This window comes from Salvelinus fontinalis, chromosome 17, assembly GCF_029448725.1.
Source record: "Salvelinus fontinalis isolate EN_2023a chromosome 17, ASM2944872v1, whole genome shotgun sequence".
NCBI lineage: Eukaryota > Metazoa > Chordata > Actinopteri > Salmoniformes > Salmonidae > Salvelinus > Salvelinus fontinalis.
This window is the reverse complement of record NC_074681.1, coordinates 18,703,197-18,725,737: the sequence shown is the minus strand read 5'-3', so window position 1 is coordinate 18,725,737 and position 22,541 is coordinate 18,703,197. Positions and strand designations below refer to the sequence as shown.

General features: G+C 43.9%; 1 protein-coding gene across 1 annotated transcript in view; it reads left to right on the top strand.

The window, feature by feature from the left end:
• Positions 1–22,541, top strand: part of LOC129813907 (ephrin type-A receptor 4-like) — a 66,266-nt gene that overhangs the window by 19,111 nt on the left and 24,614 nt on the right. Inside the window, exon 5 of the mRNA XM_055866516.1 lies at positions 20,989–21,144. Coding sequence (XP_055722491.1) covers positions 20,989–21,144 — 156 coding nt within the window. The remainder of the gene's footprint in view (positions 1–20,988; positions 21,145–22,541) is intronic.

Here is a 22,541-nt window from a genome sequence, read left to right as displayed (position 1 = left end):
GGAGCGGGAGGGCTGGGAGGTGGAACTGACAGGACCCCCTCTGAACGCCCGCGGGCAGCTAGCAGGTTGTCCAGTCGTATTGACATGTCAATAAGCTCATCGAGGGAGAGTGTAGTGTCCCGACAAGCTAGCTCCCGACGGACGTCCTCCCGAAGGCTACATTGGTAATGGTCCATCAGGGCCCTGTCATTCCAACCCGCACCAGCAGCCAAGGTCCGGAACTCCAACGCGAAGTCTTGCGCACTCTGAGGTGGAACAGTCGCTCACCCACCGCTCGGCCCTCCTGAGGGTGGTCAAATACGGCCCGAAAGCGGCGGGTGAACTCTGGGTAGGGGTCTCAAACCCAGTCTGGGCCGTTCCAGACCGCGTTAGCCCATTCCAGGGCTCTACTCGTCAGACAGGAGATGAGGAGGCTAACATTCTCCTCTCCCGAGGGAGTCGGATGAACAGTAGCCAAGTAGAGCTCCAACTGGAACAAAAACCCCTGGCACCCAGCCACCGCTCCGTCGTACTCCCTCGGGAGCGCGAGACGCAACGCGCCTGAACCAGACGCTGACGTGGAAGGAGTAGGTTGCGACGTCCCTGAAGGAGCTGGGGTAGACGTCGGGAAACCACTCCTCTCCCATCGCTCCATCCTCTCCATCATCATATCCATCGCCGACCCGATCCTATGGAGAACGGCGGTGTGATGGAGGACACGCTCCTCCATCGATGGAAGAGGGGTGGTTGCTGCTTCTGCTGACTCCATGGTGGGTGCGGGCTTCTGTCAAAATTCCAATGGTGAAATGAAGGAGTCAGGTGCAGAGAGCAGGGTAGTTCTGAGCAAGTGGAATTTATTATTTCAACCAGAAATAATCTATGAGACGGCTACGCCACACAACAAAGGGCGCGTCAAAAATACTGTCCAACATAAATAGGACAGAATCCACGATACAAAATCACCACCACAACAAACAGAATAACAAGCCCGCACAAAGTCGGCTGGCCAACTGGGTTTAAATAACACCCTAACCTAAACACAAAACAGGTGATACCAATTAGACAAACCTAAATGAAAACAGAAAAGGGGATCGGTGGCAGCTAGTAGGCCGGAGACGACGACCGCCGAGCGCCGCCCGAAAGGGAAGAGGCACCATCCTCAGCGGGATTCGTAACATGCATCCCTGTCTCATCCCTCGGCCCTGTGGTAAGAAATGTGTGTATTTTTGCACATTTCAACCACACACTGGTTGTTCGTGTACATGTATATTATAATGTTGCAAGTTTTTTCCCCAACACCGCTTTCCATACATTTTTATAGCAGACTCTCAGGCCAAATTTAGTCAAAAGCTTTTTTGAAATCAACAAAGCATGAGAAGACTTAGCTTTTGTATTGTTGTAGTCTGCTGTTAATGATAATGCATAGGATTTTCCCAAGGTTGCTGTTGACACATATCCCACGGTAGTTATTAAGATCACATTTGTCCTTGGTTCCAAATATTGGGGAAGATGCCAGAGCTGAGGATGATGTTAAAGAGTTTAAGTATAGAAAATTGAAGTTTGTCGTCTATTTATTTCATCATTTCATTGAGGATACCATCAAAACGACAGGCCTTTTTGGGTTGGTGTCACGTTCCTGACCTATTTCTGTTAGTTTGTTGTATGTGTTAGTTGGTCAGGACGTGAGTTTGGGTGGGCATTCTATGTTTTCTGTTTCTATGTTGGTTTAAGGGTTGCCTGGTATGGCTCTTAATTAGAGGCAGGTGTTTGGCGTTTTCCTCTAATTGAGAGTCATATTTAGGTAGGTTGTTTCACAGTGTTCGTTGTGGGTGGTTGTCTCCTGTGTCAGTGTTTGTCGCACCATACGGGACTGTTCGGTTTGTTTTGTACATCGTCATTTTGTGTAGTCTATTTTCCCTGTTCGTGCGTTCTTCGTGTTTATGTAAGTTCGTCGTCCAGGTCTGTCTACTCCGTTTGTTGTTTTGTTAGTTTATAGTGAAGTTCGTGTTTTCGTCTTTTCTGTAAATAAATATGTCAACTTCAGAAGCTGCGTTTTGGTTCAATCCATGCTCCTCCTCTTCGGGCTGCATTTCTGGGAGGGTGTCTCACTGGTCTGGGCATGGTGTCCATTTCTCTATTGCTCCTGTATGAGGTGCTGGGGCTGCGGTTGAGGGTGATGTCCTTCAGGGTCCTAGCAAAGGTGGGCACTGCTGCCTTGTAGAGGTGGACCTGGTCATAAAGGCTGTTTTAGTCCAAGGTGGAGTGGTGGGCCAGGTAAATATTTGGTTTTGAGGCACAGTCCTGGTAAATGCTTGCATTCACCTGCTGTGGCAGGGTTGAGATTCTGTCTTTCTCTTGAGTCGGAAGTGCCCATGACTGTTCCAGTGTGTCAGCTGTCTTGGTGCTGGATAGAGGGAGGGACACAGAGTGATGGATAGATGGAGCGATACATGAGGGCAGGATGGACATCAGAGGGAGTTATGGGTGCCCGTTAGACCTGGGGAAAATTAGATGTTTTTCAGAGTTAACCATTGTGGAGTAGTAAACCCAAGGCTGTCCCAATCACTGCTCTATGGTCAAGGTATTCTTGTAAATTGTAACACAATACAGCTCCTAAATCTTCATCTGATTCCTTAATACCTGTTCTATTCTGCTACTACCTGCCTGCAGCTCTTGTGAACTAAACCAGAGTTCCTAACCAGATGAACTATGATTTTCCTCAAAGGAGACGTGTGTCAACACCTCTGCATTGACACACAGTGAGTGGTGTAGTTCAACACTTTCAGGACATCTGTGTAAGGGTTGGATATTATACTGTATATGACTACTCTGAGAGAGTGAGACGTCTGTCTGTCAGGCCTACCTAAACCAGGATTAGATCCTTTCTCACCAACACATACGTGCACACACACACACATATGTACGCACACATGCACGTACACACATGCACACACACACACACACACACCTTGTGGGGACACACAATTCAGTCCAATTCAAATCCTATTTTCCCTAAACCTAACCGTACTCTTACCTTAACCTAAACCTAACGCTAGCTCCTAACCCTAGCTAATAACCCTGACCCTTAACGTAATTCTAACACTAATTCTAACCTTAACCCTAAACCCCCTATGAATAGCATTTGACTACAAAACAAAATAACAAAATGTCCTCAGTTGGTCAAATGTTTGTTTGTTTGTATGTTTACTATTCTTGTAGGGACTCCTGGCCCCCTACAAATTAAAACTAGTACATAGTCAGTTTGAAGCATGTCATATTGCTGAATGGCACCAAAAAATCGCTAAGGATCATGGTGAAAGTGGCTGTAACTAGCACAGGATCATGGTCGATGTAGTTGTTTTCATCCTGCCTGAGAGTGAGAGCGTGCCTCCTCATAGCCTGCCGGCCCGTGATTGGTCTGTGTCAGCACGTGGTCCTGTGTGAAGACAAATGTAGTAGTTAGAACAGATCACTATTTAATTAAATATCTAGTGGTTAGAATGGGTCACTATTTAATTAAATATCTAGTAGTTAGAACGTGTCACTATTTTTATTTTATTTATTTTTTAATTTTAAATAAATTTTATCCCCTTTTCTCCCCAATTTTCGTGGTATCCAATCGCTAGTAATTACTATCTTGTCTCATCGCTACAACTCCCGTACTGGCTCGGGAGAGACGAAGGTCGAAAGCCATGCGTCCTCCGAAGCACAACCCAACCAAGCCGCACTGCTTCCTTAACACAGCGCGCCTCCAACCCGTACAATGTGTCGGAGGAAACACCGTGCACCTGGCCCCCTTGGTTAGCGCGCACTGCGCCCGGCCCGCCACAGGAGTCGCTAATGCACGATGAGACAAGGAAATCCCTACCGGCCAGACCCTCCCTAACCCGGACGACGCTAGCCCAATTGTGCGTCGCCCCACGGACCTCCCGGTCGCGGCCGGCTGCGACAGAGCCTGGGGGCGAACCCAGAGACTCTGGTGGCGCAGTTAGCACTGCGATGCAGTGCCCTGCGCCACACGGGAGGACGTGTCACTATTTAATTAAATATCTAGTAGTTAGAATGGATCACTATTTAATTAAATATCTAGTAGTTAGAATGGATCACTATTTAATTAAATATCTAGTAGTTAGAATGGATCACTATTTAATTAAATATCTAGTAGTTAGCATGGATCACTATTTAATTAAATATCTAGTAGTTAGAACATATCACTATTTAATTAAATATCTAGTAGTTAGAATAGATCACTATTTAATTAAATATCTAGTAGTTAGAATGGATCACTATTTAATTAAATATCTAGTAGTTAGAATGGATCACTATTTAATTAAATATCTAGTAGTTAGAATGGATCACTATTTAATTAAATATCTAGTAGTTAGAATGGATCACTATTTAATTACATATCTAGTAGTTAGAATGGATCACTATTTAATTAAATATCTAGTAGTTAGAATGGATCACTATTTAATTACATATCTAGTAGTTAGAATGGATCACTATTTAATTAAATATCTAGTAGTTAGAATGGATCACTATTTAATTAAATATCTAGTAGTTAGAATGGATCACTATTTAATTAAATATCTAGTAGTTAGCATGAATCACTATTTAATTAAATATCTAGTAGTTAGAACAGATCACTATTTAATTAAATATCTAGTAGTTAGAATAGATCACTATTTAATTAAATATCTAGTAGTTAGAATGGATCACTATTTAATTGCATATCTAGTAGTTAGAATGGATCACTATTTAATTAAATATCTAGTAGTTAGCATGGATCACTATTTAATTAAATATCTAGTAGTTAGAATGGATCACTATTTAATTAAATATCTAGTAGTTAGAATGGATGACTATTTAATTAAATATCTAGTAGTTAGAATGGATCACTATTTAATTACATATCTAGTAGTTAGAATGGATCACTATTTAATTAAATATCTAGTAGTTAGCATGGATCACTATTTAATTAAATATCTAGTAGTTAGAATGGATGACTATTTAATTAAATATTAAGTAGTTAGAACGTGTCACTATTTAATTAAATATCTAGTAGTTAGAATGGATGACTATTTAATTAAATATCTAGTAGTTAGAATGGATGACTATTTAATTAAATATCTAGTAGTTAGAATGGATGACTATTTAATTAAATATCTAGTAGTTAGAATGGATCACTATTTAATTACATATCTAGTAGTTAGAATGGATCCCTATTTAATTAAATATCTAGTAGTTAGAATGGATCACTATTTAATTAAATATCTAGTAGTTAGAATGGATCACTATTTAATTAAATATCAAATTTTGTAGCGAACTTTAACATAATTCACTGTGGGGATCGAACTTGATCATAAACTAATTTTAAAGCCCAAAACAACATCGAAAAAAATCTGCCGATCGCAATTTATTTAGGCTTTCTAGTGCAGACCAGGGCTTTCTAGTGCAGACCAGGGCTTTCTAGTGCAGACCAGGGCTTTTGGCCGGGCTAAGTTGCAACACAGTAGCCGACCAGCAGAGCTCATGACTTCAAGCTCCAGACCGGATACTGGAGGCCTGGTTGTCTCCCCCCTACCTGCTTGGCTGGCAGCTTCAGCTGCTCTCATCAGGAGATTGGATACAAAAGCCAAGAAACTGACTGTTTACAGTGTGTGTGGGTATCTACTGTCCTTCCTCCTCTGTCACTGTGTGCATTCCTGCCCTGCAGGATCTTATCAGGGGGCGGGTCTCCTGTCTCTCTGAGACTGATGGATGACCCCCGGAGCTGTCAATCAAGGAGACACGCAATACCTGACCTGCCATTGACATAACAAAAACACACACTTACTCTCTCTCTCACACACACACACACACACACACACAGTCTCTGTCTCTCACATACTCACACACATGCACAGACACACTGGCACACATACAACCATACTGGCATACATTTTGGCATACTGTGAGCTATTGAGGTGTAGCAGGAAGACAGGACACAATGCTGTGAGCTGGCTTTGTCTCCATCCCACCCTGCCAGGTGGCAGAGAGGGAGAGAGAGAATGAAGAGGGAGAGAATAAGAAAGGGATGTGCAGCCATAAACTCTCTCCCCCTCTCTCTCTCTCTCTACCATACCTGCTGTCTCAACCTCTGAATTCTCGGCTTTGAAAAGCTAACTGACATTTACTCCTGAGGTGCTGACGTGTTGCACCCTCTACAACCACTGTGATTATTATTTAACCCTGCTGGTCATCTATGAACGTTTGAACATCTTGAAGAACGAGTCGGCCTTAATGGACATTTTTGTTAGATATTACTGCACTTTTGGAGGTAGGAACACAAGCATTTCACTAAACCTGCAATAGCATCAGATAAATATGTGTATCCGACCAATAACATTTGATTTGATGCACTCTTATAATCTCCACCCGGCACACCCAGAAGAGGACTCGCCACCCCTCACACCTGTGTCTGTGTGTGCGTGTTTTTATGCTATCAGTGCTTAATTGAGCTATAAAAAAACTATAACAATCTTTAAAGCATTCCTTTGTGTTTGAGAGAGAGAGAGAGAGAGGACTGATAACCCCAATCCACAAAGTGGAGACAAATTTGACCCCAATAACTACCGTGGAATATGCGTCAAAAGCAACCTAGGGAAAATCCTCTGCATTATCATTAACAGCAGACTTGTACATTTCCTCAGTGAAAACAATGTACAGTGGTTCCTCCTTTAAAAGTTGCGTCATACTGCACATCCATAGGCATACAGTTATTTTTATCCTCCACTACACAATAAGCAAGTAAATAGTTAGCTAGCTATGTTACTTCAGCTGCATTGCACGGAAAGGCAAGCTTACACAATTGTACATTCAATTTGCAGTAAATGCTTTAGCTAGATAGATTCTTTGCATCCACTGTTGCTGGTTTTCTCAGGAGTCACTAAAACATTAAACAACATGAATTGCAATGTCATACTCATGTAATAACACCAGCTAGCTAGCTGGCTAACATTAGCTAGACAGCTAACTTGATAAATAGCGATTTTCATAAATTAACTTTATGACAAAAAAATATGCACAATCATTTGTCTCTACGTTAACTAACGTATTCCTCTCAAGTGTACATTTTTTGCTTGACTCATTATGATGTTATAATTACTTACATTTGCTTCCACCGTAATGTTTTGTCAGCCATCTTTGCTGAAGAAAGTCACCAGGGACGGATGGCTCGTGTCAACTTCGTCATTGGAACCACTCGATATGATTGGTCATATAAAAACCTTAGGACCCAAATGTATAATGGTGTTCTAACTCCCCCTTGTGGTGGTCTGGAGCAATGAATCCGTGACGCTGGGTCCCTCTAAGTCCTGCGGTGCAAGCTGGCAACTTTTAAAGGAGGAACCACTGTACTGAGAAAATGTCAAATTGGCTTTTTACCAAATCCGTATGATAGACCACGTATTCAGCCTGCACACCCTAACTGACAAACAAACCAAAACAAATGTAACATCTTCTCATGCTTTTGGTGACTCAATTTGGCATGGTCTGCTATACAAATGAATGGAAAGTGGTGTTGGGGGAAAAACATACGACATCATAAAATCCATGTACACAAACAAGTGTGCGGTTAGAATTGGCAAAAAATATATATATTTCCCCAGGGTCGTGGGTTGAGACACGGATGCAGCCACCTTATTCAACATATAAATCAACGAATTGGCGAGGGTACTAGAACAGTCTGCAGCACCCGACCTCACCCTACTAGAATCTGAAGTCAAATGAATACTGTTTGCTAATGATCAGGTGCTTCTGTCCCCAACCAAGGAGGGCCTACAGCAGCACCTAGATCTTCTGCACAGATTCTGTCAGACCTGGGCCCTGACAGTAAATCTCAGTAAGACAAAAATAATGGTGGTCCAAAAAAGGTCCAGTTGCCAGGACCAAAAATACGAATTCCATCTGGAGTTGCCCTAGAGCACACAAAAAACAATACATACCTCGGCCTAAACATCACAGCCACAGGTAACTTCCACAAAGCTGTGAACGATCTGAGAGACAAGGCAATAAGGGCCTTCTATGCCATCGAAAGGAACATAAAATGTGACATACCATTTAGGATCTGGCTAAAAACACTTGAATCTGTTATAGAATCCATTGCGCTTTATGGTTGTGAGGTCTAGGGTCTGCTCACCAACCAAGAATTCACAAAATAAGATAAACACCAATTGAGACTCCGTATGCAAAATTCTGCAAAAATATCCTCTGCGTACAACGTAAAACATCAAATAATGCATACAGAGCAGAATTAGGCTGATATCGCTAATTATCAACATCCAGAAAAGACATGTTAAATTCTACAACCACCTAAAAGGAAGTGATTCCCAAACCTTCCATAACAAAGCCATCACCTACAGAGAAATTAACCTGGAGAAGAGCCCCCTAAGCAAGCTGGAACTGGGGCTCTGTTCACAAACACAAACAGACCCCACAGAGCCCCAGGACAGCAACACAATTAGACTCAACCAAATCATGAGAAAACAAAAAGATAATTACTTGACACATTGTAAAGAATTAACAAAAAAACTGAGCAAACTATAATGCTATTTGGCCCTAAACAGAGAGTACACAGTGGCAGAATACCGGACCACTGTGACTGAACCCAAAATGAAGGAAAGCTTTGACTATGTACAGACTCAGTGAGCATAGCCTTGCTATTGAGAAAGGCCGCCCTGGGAAGACCTGGCTCTCAAGAGAAGACAGGCTATGTGCACACTGCCCACAAAATGAGGTGGAACCTGAGCTGCACTTCCTGACCTCCTGCCAAATGTATGACCATATTCGAGACTCATGTTTCCCTTAGATTACATTGACCCACAAAGAATTAGAAAACAAATCCAATTTTGATAAACTCCCATATCTATTGGCTGAAATACCACTGTGTGCAATCACAGCAGCAATATTTGTGACCTGTTGCCACAAGAAAAAGGCAACCAATGAAGAATAAGCACCATTGTAAATACAACCCATATTTATGTTTATTAATTTTCCCTTTTTTTACTTCAACTATTTGCACATCGTCACAACACTGTAAATAGACATAATATGTCTTCTGACATTTCTTTATTATTTTGGAAGTTGTGTGAGTGTAATATTTACTGTTCACTTTTGATTGTTTATTTCACTTTTGTTTTTCCATTTCACTTGTTTTTCCATTTCACTTGCTTTGGCAATGTAAACATATGTTTCCCATACCAATAAAGCCCCTTGAATTGAGAGGCGATGTCAGCAGCAGAGTGTGAGACGCAGCAGCAATAGATGTGGAATAGTGAGAGAGAGCAAAAGAGAGAGCATTAGAGCGAAAGAGAGCATTAGAGACCATGAAAGAGCGAGAGGATTAGAGAGAAGAGAGCATTAGAAAGAGAGAGCATTAGAGAGAGAGAGCATGAAAGAGCAAGATGATTAGAGAGAAGAGCATTAGAAGAGAGGGCATTAGAGAGCGAGGATTAGAGAGACAGGAAGAGAGCGAGGATTAGAGAGAAAGGAAGAGAGCGAGGATTAGAGAGAAAGGAAGAGAGTGAGGATTAGAGAGAAAGGAAGAGAGGATTAGAGAGATAATTAGAGAGAAAGAAGGAGAGAGCATTACAGAGCGAGAGGATTAGCTAGAGAGAGAGCATTAGCAAGAGCATTAGAGAGAGCGAGAGCATTAGAGAGAGCGAGAGCATTAGAGAGCGAGAGCATTAGAGAGAGAGAGCATTAGAGAGAGCGAGCGAGAGCATTAGAGAGCTAGAGCATTAGAGAGCGAGAGCATTAGAGAGCGAGAGCATTAGAGAGAGAACGCATTAGAGAGAGCGAGAGAGGGCATTAGAGCGAGAGAGAGGGCATTAGAGCGAGAGAGAGCATTAGAGAGAGAGAGAGAGAGAGAATTAGAGAGAGAGCGAGAGAGAGCATTAGAGCGAGAGAGAGCATTAGAGCGAGAGAGAGCATTAGAGCGAGAGAGAGCATTAGAGAGCATTAGAGCGAGAGAGAGAGCATTAGAGCGAGAGAGAGCATTAGAGAGCGAGAGCATTAGAGAGAGAGAGCATTAGAGAGAGAGAGCGAGAGCATTAGAGAGCTAGAGCATTAGAGAGCGAGAGCATTAGAGAGAGAGAGCATTAGCGAGAGAGGGCATTAGAGCGAGAGAGAGAGGGCATTAGAGCGAGAGAGAGGGCATTAGAGCGAGAGAGAGCATTAGAGAGAGAGAGAGAGAGAGAATTAGAGAGAGAGAGAGAGAGAGAGAGAGCATTAGAGCAAGATAGAGCATTAGAGCGAGAGAGCGCATTAGAGCAAGAGAGAGCATTAGAGAGCATTAGAGCGAGAGAGAGAGCATTAGAGCGAGAGAGAGAGCATTAGAGAGAGAGAGCGAGAGCATTAAAGAGAGCGAGAGCATTAGAGAGAGAGAGCGAGAGCATTAGAGAGAGAGAGCGAGAGCATTAGAGAGCTAGAGCATTAGAGAGCGAGAGCATTAGAGAGCGAGAGCATTAGAGAGAGAAAGCATTAGAGAGAGCGAGAGAGGGCATTAGAGCGAGAGAGAGGGCATTAGAGCGAGAGAGAGCATTAGAGAGAGAGAGAGAGAGAATTAGAGAGAGAGCGAGAGAGAGCATTACAGTGAGAGAGAGCATTAGAGCGAGAGAGAGCATTAGAGCGAGAGAGAGCATTAGAGCGAGAGAGAGAGCATTAGAGCGAGAGAGAGCATTAGAGAGCGAGAGCATTAGAGAGAGAGAGCATTAGAGAGAGAGAGCGAGAGCATTAGAGAGCTAGAGCATTAGAGAGCGAGAGCATTAGAGAGAGAGAGCATTAGCGAGAGAGGGCATTAGAGCGAGAGAGAGAGGGCATTAGAGCGAGAGAGAGGGCATTAGAGCGAGAGAGAGCATTAGAGAGAGAGAGAGAGAGAGAGAGAGAGAATTAGAGAGAGAGAGAGAGAGAGAGAGCATTAGAGCAAGAGAGAGCATTAGAGCGAGAGAGCGCATTAGAGCGAGAGAGAGCATTAGAGAGCATTAGAGCGAGAGAGAGAGAATTAGAGCGAGAGAGAGAGCATTAGAGAGAGAGAGCGAGAGCATTAAAGAGAGCGAGAGCATTAGAGAGAGAGAGCGAGAGCATTAGAGAGAGAGAGCGAGAGCATTAGAGAGAGAGCGAGAGCTTTAGAGAGAGAGAGAGAGAATTAGAGAGAGAGAGAGAGAGAGCATTAGAGAGAGAGAGAGCATTAGAGAGAGAGAGAGAGCATTGGAGAGAGAGAGAGCGGGAGCATTAGAGAGCAAGACCATTAGAGAGAGAGAGCGAGAGCATTAGAGAGAGAGAGCGAGAGCATTAGAGAGAGAGAGCGAGAGCATTAGAGAGAGAGAGCGAGAGCATTAGAGAGAGAGAGCATTAGCGAGAGAGAGCATTAGAGCGAGAGGGAGAGGGCATTAGAGCGAGAGAGAGAGGGCATTAGAGCGAGAGAGAGAGAGAGCATTAGAGCGAGAGAGAGAGAGCATTAGAGAGAGAGAGAGAGAATTAGAGAGAGAGCATTAGAGAGCATTAGAGCGAGAGAGAGCATTAGAGCGAGAGAGAGCATTAGAGAGAGAGAATTAGAGAGAGAGAGCATTAGAGAGCATTAGAGCGAGAGAGAGAGCATTAGAGCTAGAGAGAGAGAGAGAGAGCGAGAGCATTAGAGCGAGAGAGCGAGAGCATTAGAGAGAGAGAGCGAGAGCATTAGAGAGAGAGAGCATTAGAGAGAGAGAGAGAGCATTAGAGAGAGAGAGAGAGCGAGAGCATTAGAGAGAGAGAGCGAGAGCATTAGAGAGAGAGAGCATTAGCGAGAGAGAGCATTCGAGCGAGAGGGAGAGGGCATTAGAGCGAGAGAGAGAGAGGGCATTAGAGCGAGAGATAGAGAGCATTAGAGCAAGAGACAGTGCATTAGAGAGAGAGAGATAATTAGAGAGAGAGCATTAGAGTGCATTAGAGCGAGAGAGAGCATTAGAGCGAGAGAGAGCATTAGAGAGGGAGAATTAGAGAGAGAGAGCATTAGAGAGCATTAGAGCGAGAGAGAGCATTAGAGAGAGAAAGAGAGAGCGAGAGCATTAGAGTGAGAGAGCGAGATCATTAGAGCGAGAGAGCGAGAGCGAGAGCATTAGAGCGAGAGAGCGAGAGCATTAGAGAGAGAGAGCATTAGAGAGAGAGAGAGAGTGAGAGCATTAGAGAGAGAGCATTAGATAGAGAGAGGATTATAGAGTGAGCTTTACATAGATAGAGAGATGATTAGAGAGAAAGTGAGCATTAGATAGATAGAGAGAGGATTAGAGAGAAAGTGAGCATTAGTTAGATAGAGAGGATTAGAGAGAGAAATGAAATGCTGGAAAACAGCACACCTGAGTTGCAAAATGCTGTGCTTAAATATTTCAACATTTTAACTTCTGGCTGTTTCCCTGATGTCTGGAACCAGGGGCTCATCTCCCCTATGCACAAAAGTGGAGACAAATCAGACCCCAATAATTACAGGGGAATTTGCGTAAACAGCAACTTGGGAAAGGTAGCATTTTGAATTCAAGAATTCAAACCTTTTATCAAGAAAAAAATTCTAATTGGCTTTCTCCCCTTTTTCCCCTCCCCTGACCAACCTTACACACAATAATTAATAAACAAGTCCACCAAAAAAATGCGGCCAAAATCTTTGCTTGGCAAATATCGGCAGGGTAGCCTAGTGGTTAGAGCGTTGGACTAGTAACCGAAAGGTTGCAAGTTCAAATCCCCGAGCTGACAAGGTACAAATCTGTCGTTCTGCCCCTGAACAGGCAGTTAACCCACTGTTCCTAGGCCGTCATTGAAAATAAGAATTTGTTCTTAACTGACTTGCCTAGTTAAATAAAGGTCAAATAAAAATATGATCGAATGCTTTTTAAAGTCAATAAAGCATGAAGGGCTATTCTACAAAATTCTCCAAAGTGGGCTTGGTGCTGAGGTGTATTACTTAATAAAATGTATGTACACAGAAAACAAGTGTGCAATAAAAATTTCAAACCAAAGAACAGAATTATTATCACAACGTCGAGGTGTGAGACGAGGCTGCAGTTTGAGTCCAAATCTTTTCAACATTTATATCAATGAATTAGCAGATATGTTGGACCATTCTCCAGCCCCAGGACTCACACAGAGGTGAACTACCTGCTATATGCTGATGATTTGGTACTTCTATCACCAACCAAAGAAGGTCTTCAACAGAACTTTAACATTCTAGAACAATATTGCCATAATTGGGCCCTGGCAGTAAATAAATAAAAAAATGTAATCATGATTTTTCACAAAATAAACAGATGTCAGAAATACAAATATAAATTCACCCTGATCAACAACTTGGTCTGACCATATCTGCATCGGGAAACTATAATATGGCAGTGAATGCTCTCAAAGAAAAAGCCTGCAGAGCACTGTATGCAATACAAATTTAATTATTCAATATCAACATCCCAATTAGGACCAAAATATTTGACAGTGTAATCCTACCAATAGCTCTTTACGGAAGTGAGGTTTGGGGGCCACTCAAACTGGACTTTAATATGTGGGACAAACATCTAATTGAAGCCCTACATGCAGAATTCTGTTGGAAAATTCAAGTCCAGAGAAATACACCAACTAATGCATGAAGGGCAGAATTGGGCCGCTTTCCAGTGGTAATTAAAATTCTTAAAAGTTCATTAAAATCTTGGCTACATCTAAATTCAAGTCTGCAATTTAAAGCACTTCAAACCCAAGAGCTGAGCCCAGAAACGAGCCCTCTCAGTCAGCTAGTGTTGGACCTAACCAACCAAGCTGACACCAGCACTGCTTCAAAAGAAATCATTCAAATAAACAAAATCATGAACCAATCAAATGACTCAATTTACAACATTGGAAAAACGAAACAAAATCCCGAAGCCGACTAAATTGCTATCTGACCCTAAACAAAGAATATGAATTGGCTGATTATCTCTACTCTGTCAGAGATATGAAGCAGAGACAGGTCCTTACCAAGTACAGGCTGTAACCACCAATTGGCAATAGAAACCGGCAGACATAAAAGACATGGCGACCCAAAGAGTAGCGTGTATGTGGTCACTGCCTGACAGGGGAGGTAGAAACAGAGATGCACTTTCTCTTTTACTGTGAGAAATATTCCTCACCAAGAGATTCATTATTCACAGAAATGACTACATTTGTCACGTCCTGACCTTAGTTCCTTTTTTTATGTCTCTATTTTAGTTTGGTCAGGGCGTGAGTTGGGGTTGGCAGTCTATGTTCTTTTTCTATGTTGTTGTATTTCTGTGTTTGGCCTGGTATGGTTCTCAATCAGAGGCAGCTGTCGTTCGTTGTCTCTGATTGAGAATCATACTTAGGTAGCCTGTTTTCCCACTATGGGTTGTGGGTAGTTGCTTTCCGTTTCAGTGTTTGCACCATTCGGGACTCTTTCGGTTTTCATTTTTATTCTGTTGTTCTTTTTGTATTTTGTATTCATTCTCATTAAAAGATATTATAGATACGTACCACGCTGCACATTGGTCCGATATTTCCTACTCCTCCTCAGACGAAGAGAAGAATCGTTACAGAACTACCCACCAAAAAAGGACCAAGCAGCGTGGTAACCAGGAGCAGAGGGTTCTGGACTCCTGGACTTGGGAGGAGATACTAGACGGTAAGGGACCCTGGGCACAGGCTGGGGAATATCGCCGCCCCATAGAAGAGCTGGAGGCAGCGAAAGCTGAGCGGCGGCGATATGAGGTAGCACGGCAGCGCCACAGGCACGAGAGGCAGCCCCCCAAAAAATTGGGGGAGGGGGAACATGGGGAGTGTGGTGGAGTCAGGTTGGAGACCTGAGCCCACTCCTCGTGCTTACCGAAAGCAGCGCTGTACTGGTCAGGCACCGTGTTATGCGGTGGAGCGCACGGTGTCGCCAGTACGCGCTCATAGCCCAGAGCGCTATAGGCCAGCCCCCCGCAAGTGCCATGCGAGAGTGGGCATCCAGCCAGGGCGTGTTGTGCCGGCTCAGCGTGTCTGGTCTCCGGTACGCCGTTTCGGCCCAGGGAATCCTGCTCTGAGTGCTGTGTCTCCGGGGCGCTGGGAGGGTGCAGTGCGTCCTATGCCTGCGCTCCGCCCGTGCCGGGCGAATGTGGGCATTGAGCCTAAGGGAGAGGTGTGAGTAGTATGCACCAGATCTCCACTGCTCACCCACAGCCTGGTTCAACCTGTGCCTGCTCTCTGGAGGGTCCGGGCTAAAGTGGTCATCCAGCCTGGAGGAGTGGTGCCAAGGCTGCGCACCAGGGCTCCAGTACTCCCCCACAGCCCGGTCCATCCGGTGCCTCCTCCACACACCAGGCCTCCTGTAGGTCTTCCCAGCCTGGTGGGTCCTGTGGCAGCCCCAAGCACCAGGCTGTCTCTCTGTCTCCTCCCTCCAGGTTCTCTCTCCAGGCCAGAGCCGCCCGTCTGTCCTGAGCTGCCGGAGCCGCCCGTCTGCCCTGAGCTGCCGGAGCCGCCCGTCTGCCCTGAGCTGCCGGAGCAGCCCGTCTGCCCTGAGCTGCCGGAGCCGCCCGTCTGTCCTGAGCTGCCGGAGCCGCCCGTCTGTTCTGAGCTGCCGGAGCCGCCCGTCTGTCCTGAGCTGCCGGAGCAGCCCGTCTGTCCTGAGCTGCCGGAGCAGCCCGTCTGTCCTGAGCTGCCGGAGCCGCCCGTCTGTCAGGAGCTGCCGGAGCCGCCCGTCAGTCAGGAGCTGCCGGGGTCTCCCGTCTATTCGGGGCCCGCTACAAGGGTCCCCAGTCCGAGGTCGGCGGCGAGGGTCATCGCTCCAAAGGCGCCACTTAAGTGGGCCAAGACTATGGTGGAATGGGGTCCATGTCCCGCGCCAGAGCCGCCACCGTGGACAGATGCCCACCCAGACCCTCCCCTATGGGTTTAGGTTTTGCGGCCGGGGTCCGCACCTTTGGAGGGGTGGTACAGTCACGTCCTGACCTTAGTTCCTTTTTTTATGTCTCTATTTTAGTTTGTTCAGGGCGTGAGTTGGGGTGTGCAGTCTATGTTTTTTTCTATGTTGTTGTATTTCTGTGTTTGGCCTGGTATGGTTCTCAATCAGAGGCAGCTGTCGTTCGTTGTCTCTGATTGAGAATCATACTTAGGTAGCCTGTTTTCCCACTATGGGTTGTGGGTAGTTGTTTTCCGTTTCAGTGTTTGCACCATTCGGGACTGTTTCGGTTTTCCTGTTTCGGTTTTCATTTTGATTCTGTTGTTCTTTTTGTATTTTGTATTAATTCTCATTAAAAGATATTATGGATACGTACCACGCTGCACATTGGTCCGATATTTCCTACTCCTCCTCAGACGAAGAGGAGAATCGTTACAACATTTATTCCAAATTTTAACTTACTAAACCCAGAGGAAAAACTAAAAATACTCATGGGCTTCAATGGCTTCTCTTGCGGCCAAATATGTATTTGCCTGCCATAGCCTGAGGGACACTGAATAATAACATCTACATAGTAAATAGTAACTTACTTATTATTAGCATTATTGTTAATATTGTTGTTACTATTATTGTTATTACTATTATTATTGTTGTTTATCATTCCAAATAGTAGTGGTACGGGTAGTAGGGTGATGGCAATGATAGCAGTTTAATGATGGTGGTGGTGGTGGTGGTAGTAGTAATGATGATGGTGGTGGTGGTGGTGGTAGTAGTAATGATGATGGTGGTGGTGGTAGTAGTAGTAATGATGGTGGTGGTGGTGGTGGTGGTGGTAGTAATGATGATGATGGTGGTGGTGGTAGTAGTAGTAATGATGGTGGTGGTGGTGGTGGTAGTAGTAATGATGATGATGGTGGTGGTGGTAGTAGTAGTAATGATGGTGGTGGTGGTGGTGGTGGTAGTAGTAATGATGATGGTGGTGGTGGTGGTGGTGGTGGTGGTGGTAGTAATGATGATGGTGGTGGTGGTGGTAGTAATGATGGTGGTGGTGGTGGTGGTAGTAATGATGGTGGTGGTGGTAGTAGTAGTAATGATGATGGTGGTGGTGGTGGTAGTAGTAATGATGATGGTGGTGGTGGTGGTGGTAGTAGTAATGATGATGGTGGTGGTGGTGGTGGTAGTAGTAATGATGGTGGTGGTGGTAGTAGTAGTAATGATGATGGTGGTGGTGGTGGTAGTAGTAATGATGATGGTGGTGGTGGTGGTGGTAGTAGTAGTAATGATGATGATGGTGGTGGTGGTAGTAGTAGTAATGATGGTGGTGGTGGTGGTGGTAGGAGTAGTAATGATGGTGGTGGTGGTGGTGGTGGTAGTAGTAATGATGGTGGTGGTGGTGGTAGTAGTAATGATGATGATGGTGGTGGTGGTAGTAGTAATGATGATGATGGTGGTGGTGGTAGTAGTAGTAATGATGATGGTGGTGGTGGTGGTGGTAGTAGTAATGATGGTGGTGGTGGTAGTAGTAGTAATGATGATGGTGGTGGTGGTGGTAGTAGTAATGATGATGGTGGTGGTGGTGGTGGTAGTAGTAATGATGATGATGGTGGTGGTGGTAGTAGTAGTAATGATGGTGGTGGTGGTGGTGGTGGTAGGAGTAGTAATGATGGTGGTGGTGGTGGTGGTGGTAGTAGTAATGATGGTGGTGGTGGTGGTAGTAGTAGTAATGATGATGGTGGTGGTGGTGGTGGTAGTAGTAGTAATGATGATGATGGTGGTGGTGGTGGTAGTAATGATGATGGTGGTGGTGGTAGGAGTAGTAATGATGGTGGTGGTGGTGGTAGTAGTAATGATGATGGTGGTGGTGGTGGTAGTAGTAATAATGATGATGGTGGTGGTGGTAGTAATGATGATGGTAGTTGTAGTAGTAGTAATGATGATGGTGGTGGTGGTAGTAGTAGTAGTAATGATGGTAGTGGTGGTGGTAGTAATAGTAATGATGATGGTGGTGGTGGTGGTGGTAGTAATAATGATGATGGTGGTGGTGGTGGTAGTAGTAATAATGATGATGGTGGTGGTGGTGGTAATGATGATGGTAGTTGTAGTACGGATGTAATGGTGAAGATGACAGTTATTTAGTTCTAAGTTAAAGTTTCATTTTCCATGTTTAGATTTTTATATATTTTTTTATATTTTTCTACTATATTGTTGTTTTTTTTGTATTTAATTGTGTATTATTATTTACGACCATTTTATATTATTATTTTATTTTATTACAATGTATATTGTATACATTTTTGCTTTGGCAATATTGACACAATGTTTTTCATGCCAATAAAGCAGCTTGAATTTGAATTTGAGAGAGAGCATTAGTTAGAGAGAAAGAGAGAGAGTACTGGAGAGCATTAGAAAAAAGAGAGAAAGCGTTAGAGAGGATTAGAGCGAAATAAAGCGAGAGGACATTAGAGCATAAGAGAGCGATTATTAGAGAGAAAGAAAGAGAAAGCATTGGAGAGAAATAGAGAGGGCATTAGAAAGAGAGAGAGATTATTAGAGAGAAAGAAAGAGGGAGAGCGTTGGAGAGAAATAGAGAGGGCATTAGAAAGAGAGAGAGATTATTAGAGTGTAAGAAAGAGGTAGAGCATTGGAGAGAAATAGAGAGAGCATTAGAAAGAGAGTGAGATTATTAGAAAGAAAGAGAGAGCATTAGAGAGAGAGAGGGGGCATTAGAGCGAGAGCATTAGAGTGAAAGAGCGAGAGGGCATTAGAGAGAGAGAGAGAGAGAGAGAGAGAGAGGGGCATTAGAGAGAGAGTGGTAGAGAGAGGGAATTAGAGAGAGCATTAGAAAGAGAGGAAGAGAGCATTAGAAAGAGAGAGAGCATTAGAAAGAGAGAGCATTAGAGAGAAAGCGAGAGAGCATTAGAGAGAGCATTAGAGAGAGAGCATTAGAAAGAGAGAGAGAGCATTAGAGAGAGAGAAAGATGATTAGAGAGAGAGCATTAGAAAGAAAGAGAGAAAGAGAGGATTAGAGAGAACATTATAAAGAGAGAGAGAGAGGATTAGAGAGAGAGGATTAGAGAGAGAGCATTAGAAAGAAAGAGAGCATTAGAAAGAAAGAGAGCATTAGAAAGAGAGAGCATTAGAGAGCATTAAAGAGAGAGCATTAGAGAGCATTAGAAAGAGAAAGCATTGGAGAGCATTAAAGAGAGAGCATTAGAAAGAGAGAAGCATTAGAGAGAAAGAGAGAGCATTAGAGAGAAAGAGAGAGAGAGAGTGATAGCGAGAGAGCATTAGAGGTAATTACAGAGTAATTACAGGGACATTCCTATAGGAATACTTCCTATGCTGATTAGAAAGAGAGGGAGAATGCATTAGAAAGAGAGGGAGAGTGCATTAGAAAGAGAGGGAGAGAGCATTAGAAAGAGAGGGAGAGAGCATTAGAGAGAAAGAGAGCAAAAGAGAGAGCATTAGAAAGAAAGAGAGAGAGAGTATTAGAGAGAAAGAGAGGGCATCAGAGAGAAAGAAATAGAGCACAGAGGGAAAGAAAGAGCGGATTAGAGAGAAAGAGGGGGAGAGGATTGGAGAGAAAGAGAGGGAGAGTATTAGAGAGAGCGTTAGAAAAAGAAAGATATAGAGAGATCATTAGAGAGAAAGAGAGAGCGTATTAGAGAGAAAGAAAGCAAGGGGCATTAGAGAGAGAGAAAGAGGATTAGAGAGAGAGCGTTAGGAAGAAAGAGAGAGAGCATTAGAGAGAGAGAGGATTAGAGAGAGAGCATTAGAAAGAAAGAGAGAGAGAGAGCATTAGAAAGAGAGAGCATTACAAAGAAAGAGCATTAGAGAGAAAGAGAGAGAGAGCATTAGAAAGAAAGAGAGGATTAGAGAGAGAGATCATTAGAAAGTGAGAGAGCATTAGAAAGAGAGAGAGCATTAGAGAGAGAGAAAGAGGATTAGAGAGAGAGCGTTAGAAAGAGAGAGAGCATTAGAGGGAGAGATGATTAGAGAGAGCATTAGAAAGAGAGCATTAGAGAGGATTAGAGAGAGAGGATTAGAGAGAGAGCATTAGAAAGAGAGCATTAGAAAGAAAGAGAGCATTAGAAAGAAAGAGAGAAAGAGCATTAGAGAGAAAGAGAGAGAGAGCATTAGAGAGGGTTAGAGAGAGAGAGCATTAGTAAGAGAGAGAGCATGAGAAAGAGAGAGAGCATTAGAAAGAGAGCATTAGAAAGAGAGAGCATTAGAGAGAAAGCGAGAGAGCATTAGAGAGATTAGAGAGAGAGAGCATTACAAAGAGAGAGAGCATTAGAAAGAGAGAGAGCATTAGAAAGAAAGACAGAGAGCATTAGAGAGAGAGAAAGAGGATTAGAGAGAGAGCATTAGAAAGAAAAAGAGAGCATTAGAGAGAGCGAGAGAGAGGATTAGAGAGAGCATTAGAAAGAAAGAGAGAGAGAGAGGATTAGAGAGAGCATTAGAAAGAGAGAGAGAGGATTAGAGAGAGAGGATTAGAGAGAGAGCATTAGAAAGAAAGATAGCATTAGAAAGAAAGAGAGCATTAGAAAGAGAGCATTAGAGAGCATTAGAGAGCATTAATGAGAGAGCATTAGAGAGCATTAGAAAGAGAGAGCATTAGAGAGCATTAAAGAGAGAGCATTAGAGAACATTAGAAAGAGAGAGCATTAGAGAGCAATAGAAAGAGAGAGCATTAGAGAGCAATAGAAAGAGAGAGCATTAGAAAGATAGAGCATTAGAGAGCATTAAAGAGAGAGCATTAGAGAGCATTAGAAAGAGAGAGCATTAGAGAGCATTAGAAAGAGAGAGCATTAGAGAGCATTAAAGAGAGAGCATTAGAGAGAGAGATAGAGAGAGAGCATTAGAGGTAATTACAGAGTAATTACAGGGACATTCCTATAGGAATACTTCCTATGCTGATGAGTGTGTCATTCTGTCATCATCTCCCCCCCAAACACACACACACACAAACACTGTTAGCCCCACCTTTCTCACACACACACCATGGGGGTTATGTCAAACTAAGTAGTATGTCAATGCATTTGTTGACAGAAGGACAAGTCCTTGAATCTGTCTCTCTGCAGCGTGTAAGGTTGGTTTCTACAGAGCTGTGTCTACAGACGGAGCATGTTCTGAGTGTCCTCCACACAGTCACTCAGAGAAGGCGGGGGCTACTGTCTGTGACTGCAACCCAGGATACTACCGCTCTGAGACTGACCCTGCATCTATGCCCTGCACACGTAAGAACACATGGACACACACACACTATTTCCCCACAGGGGTATCTCAAACTTTTTCTCCTCTCTTTTCTACTTACTCCATCCTTTATTTCTCCTCATTCTCTCTCTCTCACGCCTCCCTCTGTCTCTCTCTCTCAGTCCTCCCTCTGTCTCTCTCTCTCACGCCTCCCTCTGTCTCTCTCCTCTCAGTCCTCCCTCTGTCTCTCTCTCTCACGCCTCCCTCTGTCTCTCTCTCTCACGCCTCCCTCTGTCTCTCTCCTCTCAGTCCTCCCTCTGTCTCTCTCCTCTCAGTCCTCCCTCTGTCTCTCTCCTCTCAGTCCTCCCTCTGTCTCTCTCCTCTCAGTCCTCCCTCTGTTTCTCTCCTCTCAGTCCTCCCTCTGTCTCTCTCCTCTCAGTCCTGCCACTATACTGATCCAATGACTTAAGAGTAATACACCATGTCCTGAGTGGGATGAATAGTCCTCAGTAACATCTCTCTCTTTCTCTCTCTCTCTCTCTCTCTCTCTCTCTCTCTCTCTCTCTCTCTCTCTCTCTCGCTCTCTCTCTCTCTCTGTAAATATGTTCTGACTGAGACCTTGGTCTGTTTGTCATAAACTGAATAATGCCTATATACATCACATGGTTCACCCAGTCAGCCTGAGAAAACACATAGAACACACAACAGAACAACAAGAAGTACCAAAAAGGAACGTACAATGGCTTGTGAAAGTATTCACCCCCCTTGGCATTTTTCCTATTTTGTTGCCTTACAACCTGCAATTAAAATATATTTTTGGGGAGTTTGTATCGTTTGGTTTACACAACATGCCTAACACTTTGAAGATGCAGAATATTTTTTATTGTGAAACATTCCAAGACATTTAAATGTTTCCCCTTAAACCACTCAAGTGTTGCTTTAGCAGTATGCTTAGGGTCATTGTCCTGCTGGAAGGTGAACCTTCAGCTTTGCAGCTCCTTCAGGGCTTTGCAGTTCCTTCAGGGTTATCATTGGTCTCTTTGTTGCCTCTCTCTCCCAAACAGGTCAGGGACAAAGTTGTGGAGAAGTACAGCTCAGGGTTGGGTTATAATAAAATGAACATCCCACGGAGCACCATTAAATCCATTATAAAAAATGTAAAGAATATGGCACCACAACAAACCTGCCAAGAGAGGGCCGCCCACCAAAACTCATGGACCAGGGAAGGAGGGCATTAATCAGAGAGGCAACAAAGAGACCAATGATAACCCTGAATGAGCTGCAAAGCCCCACAGCGGAAATTGAGTATCTGTCAGAAGTCGGCTCCTCTCCTTGTTCGGGCGGCGTTCGGCGATCGACGTCACTGGCTTTCTAGCCATCGCCCCTCCATTTTTCATATATCCATTTGTCTTGTCTTGTTTTCATACACACCTGGTTTTCA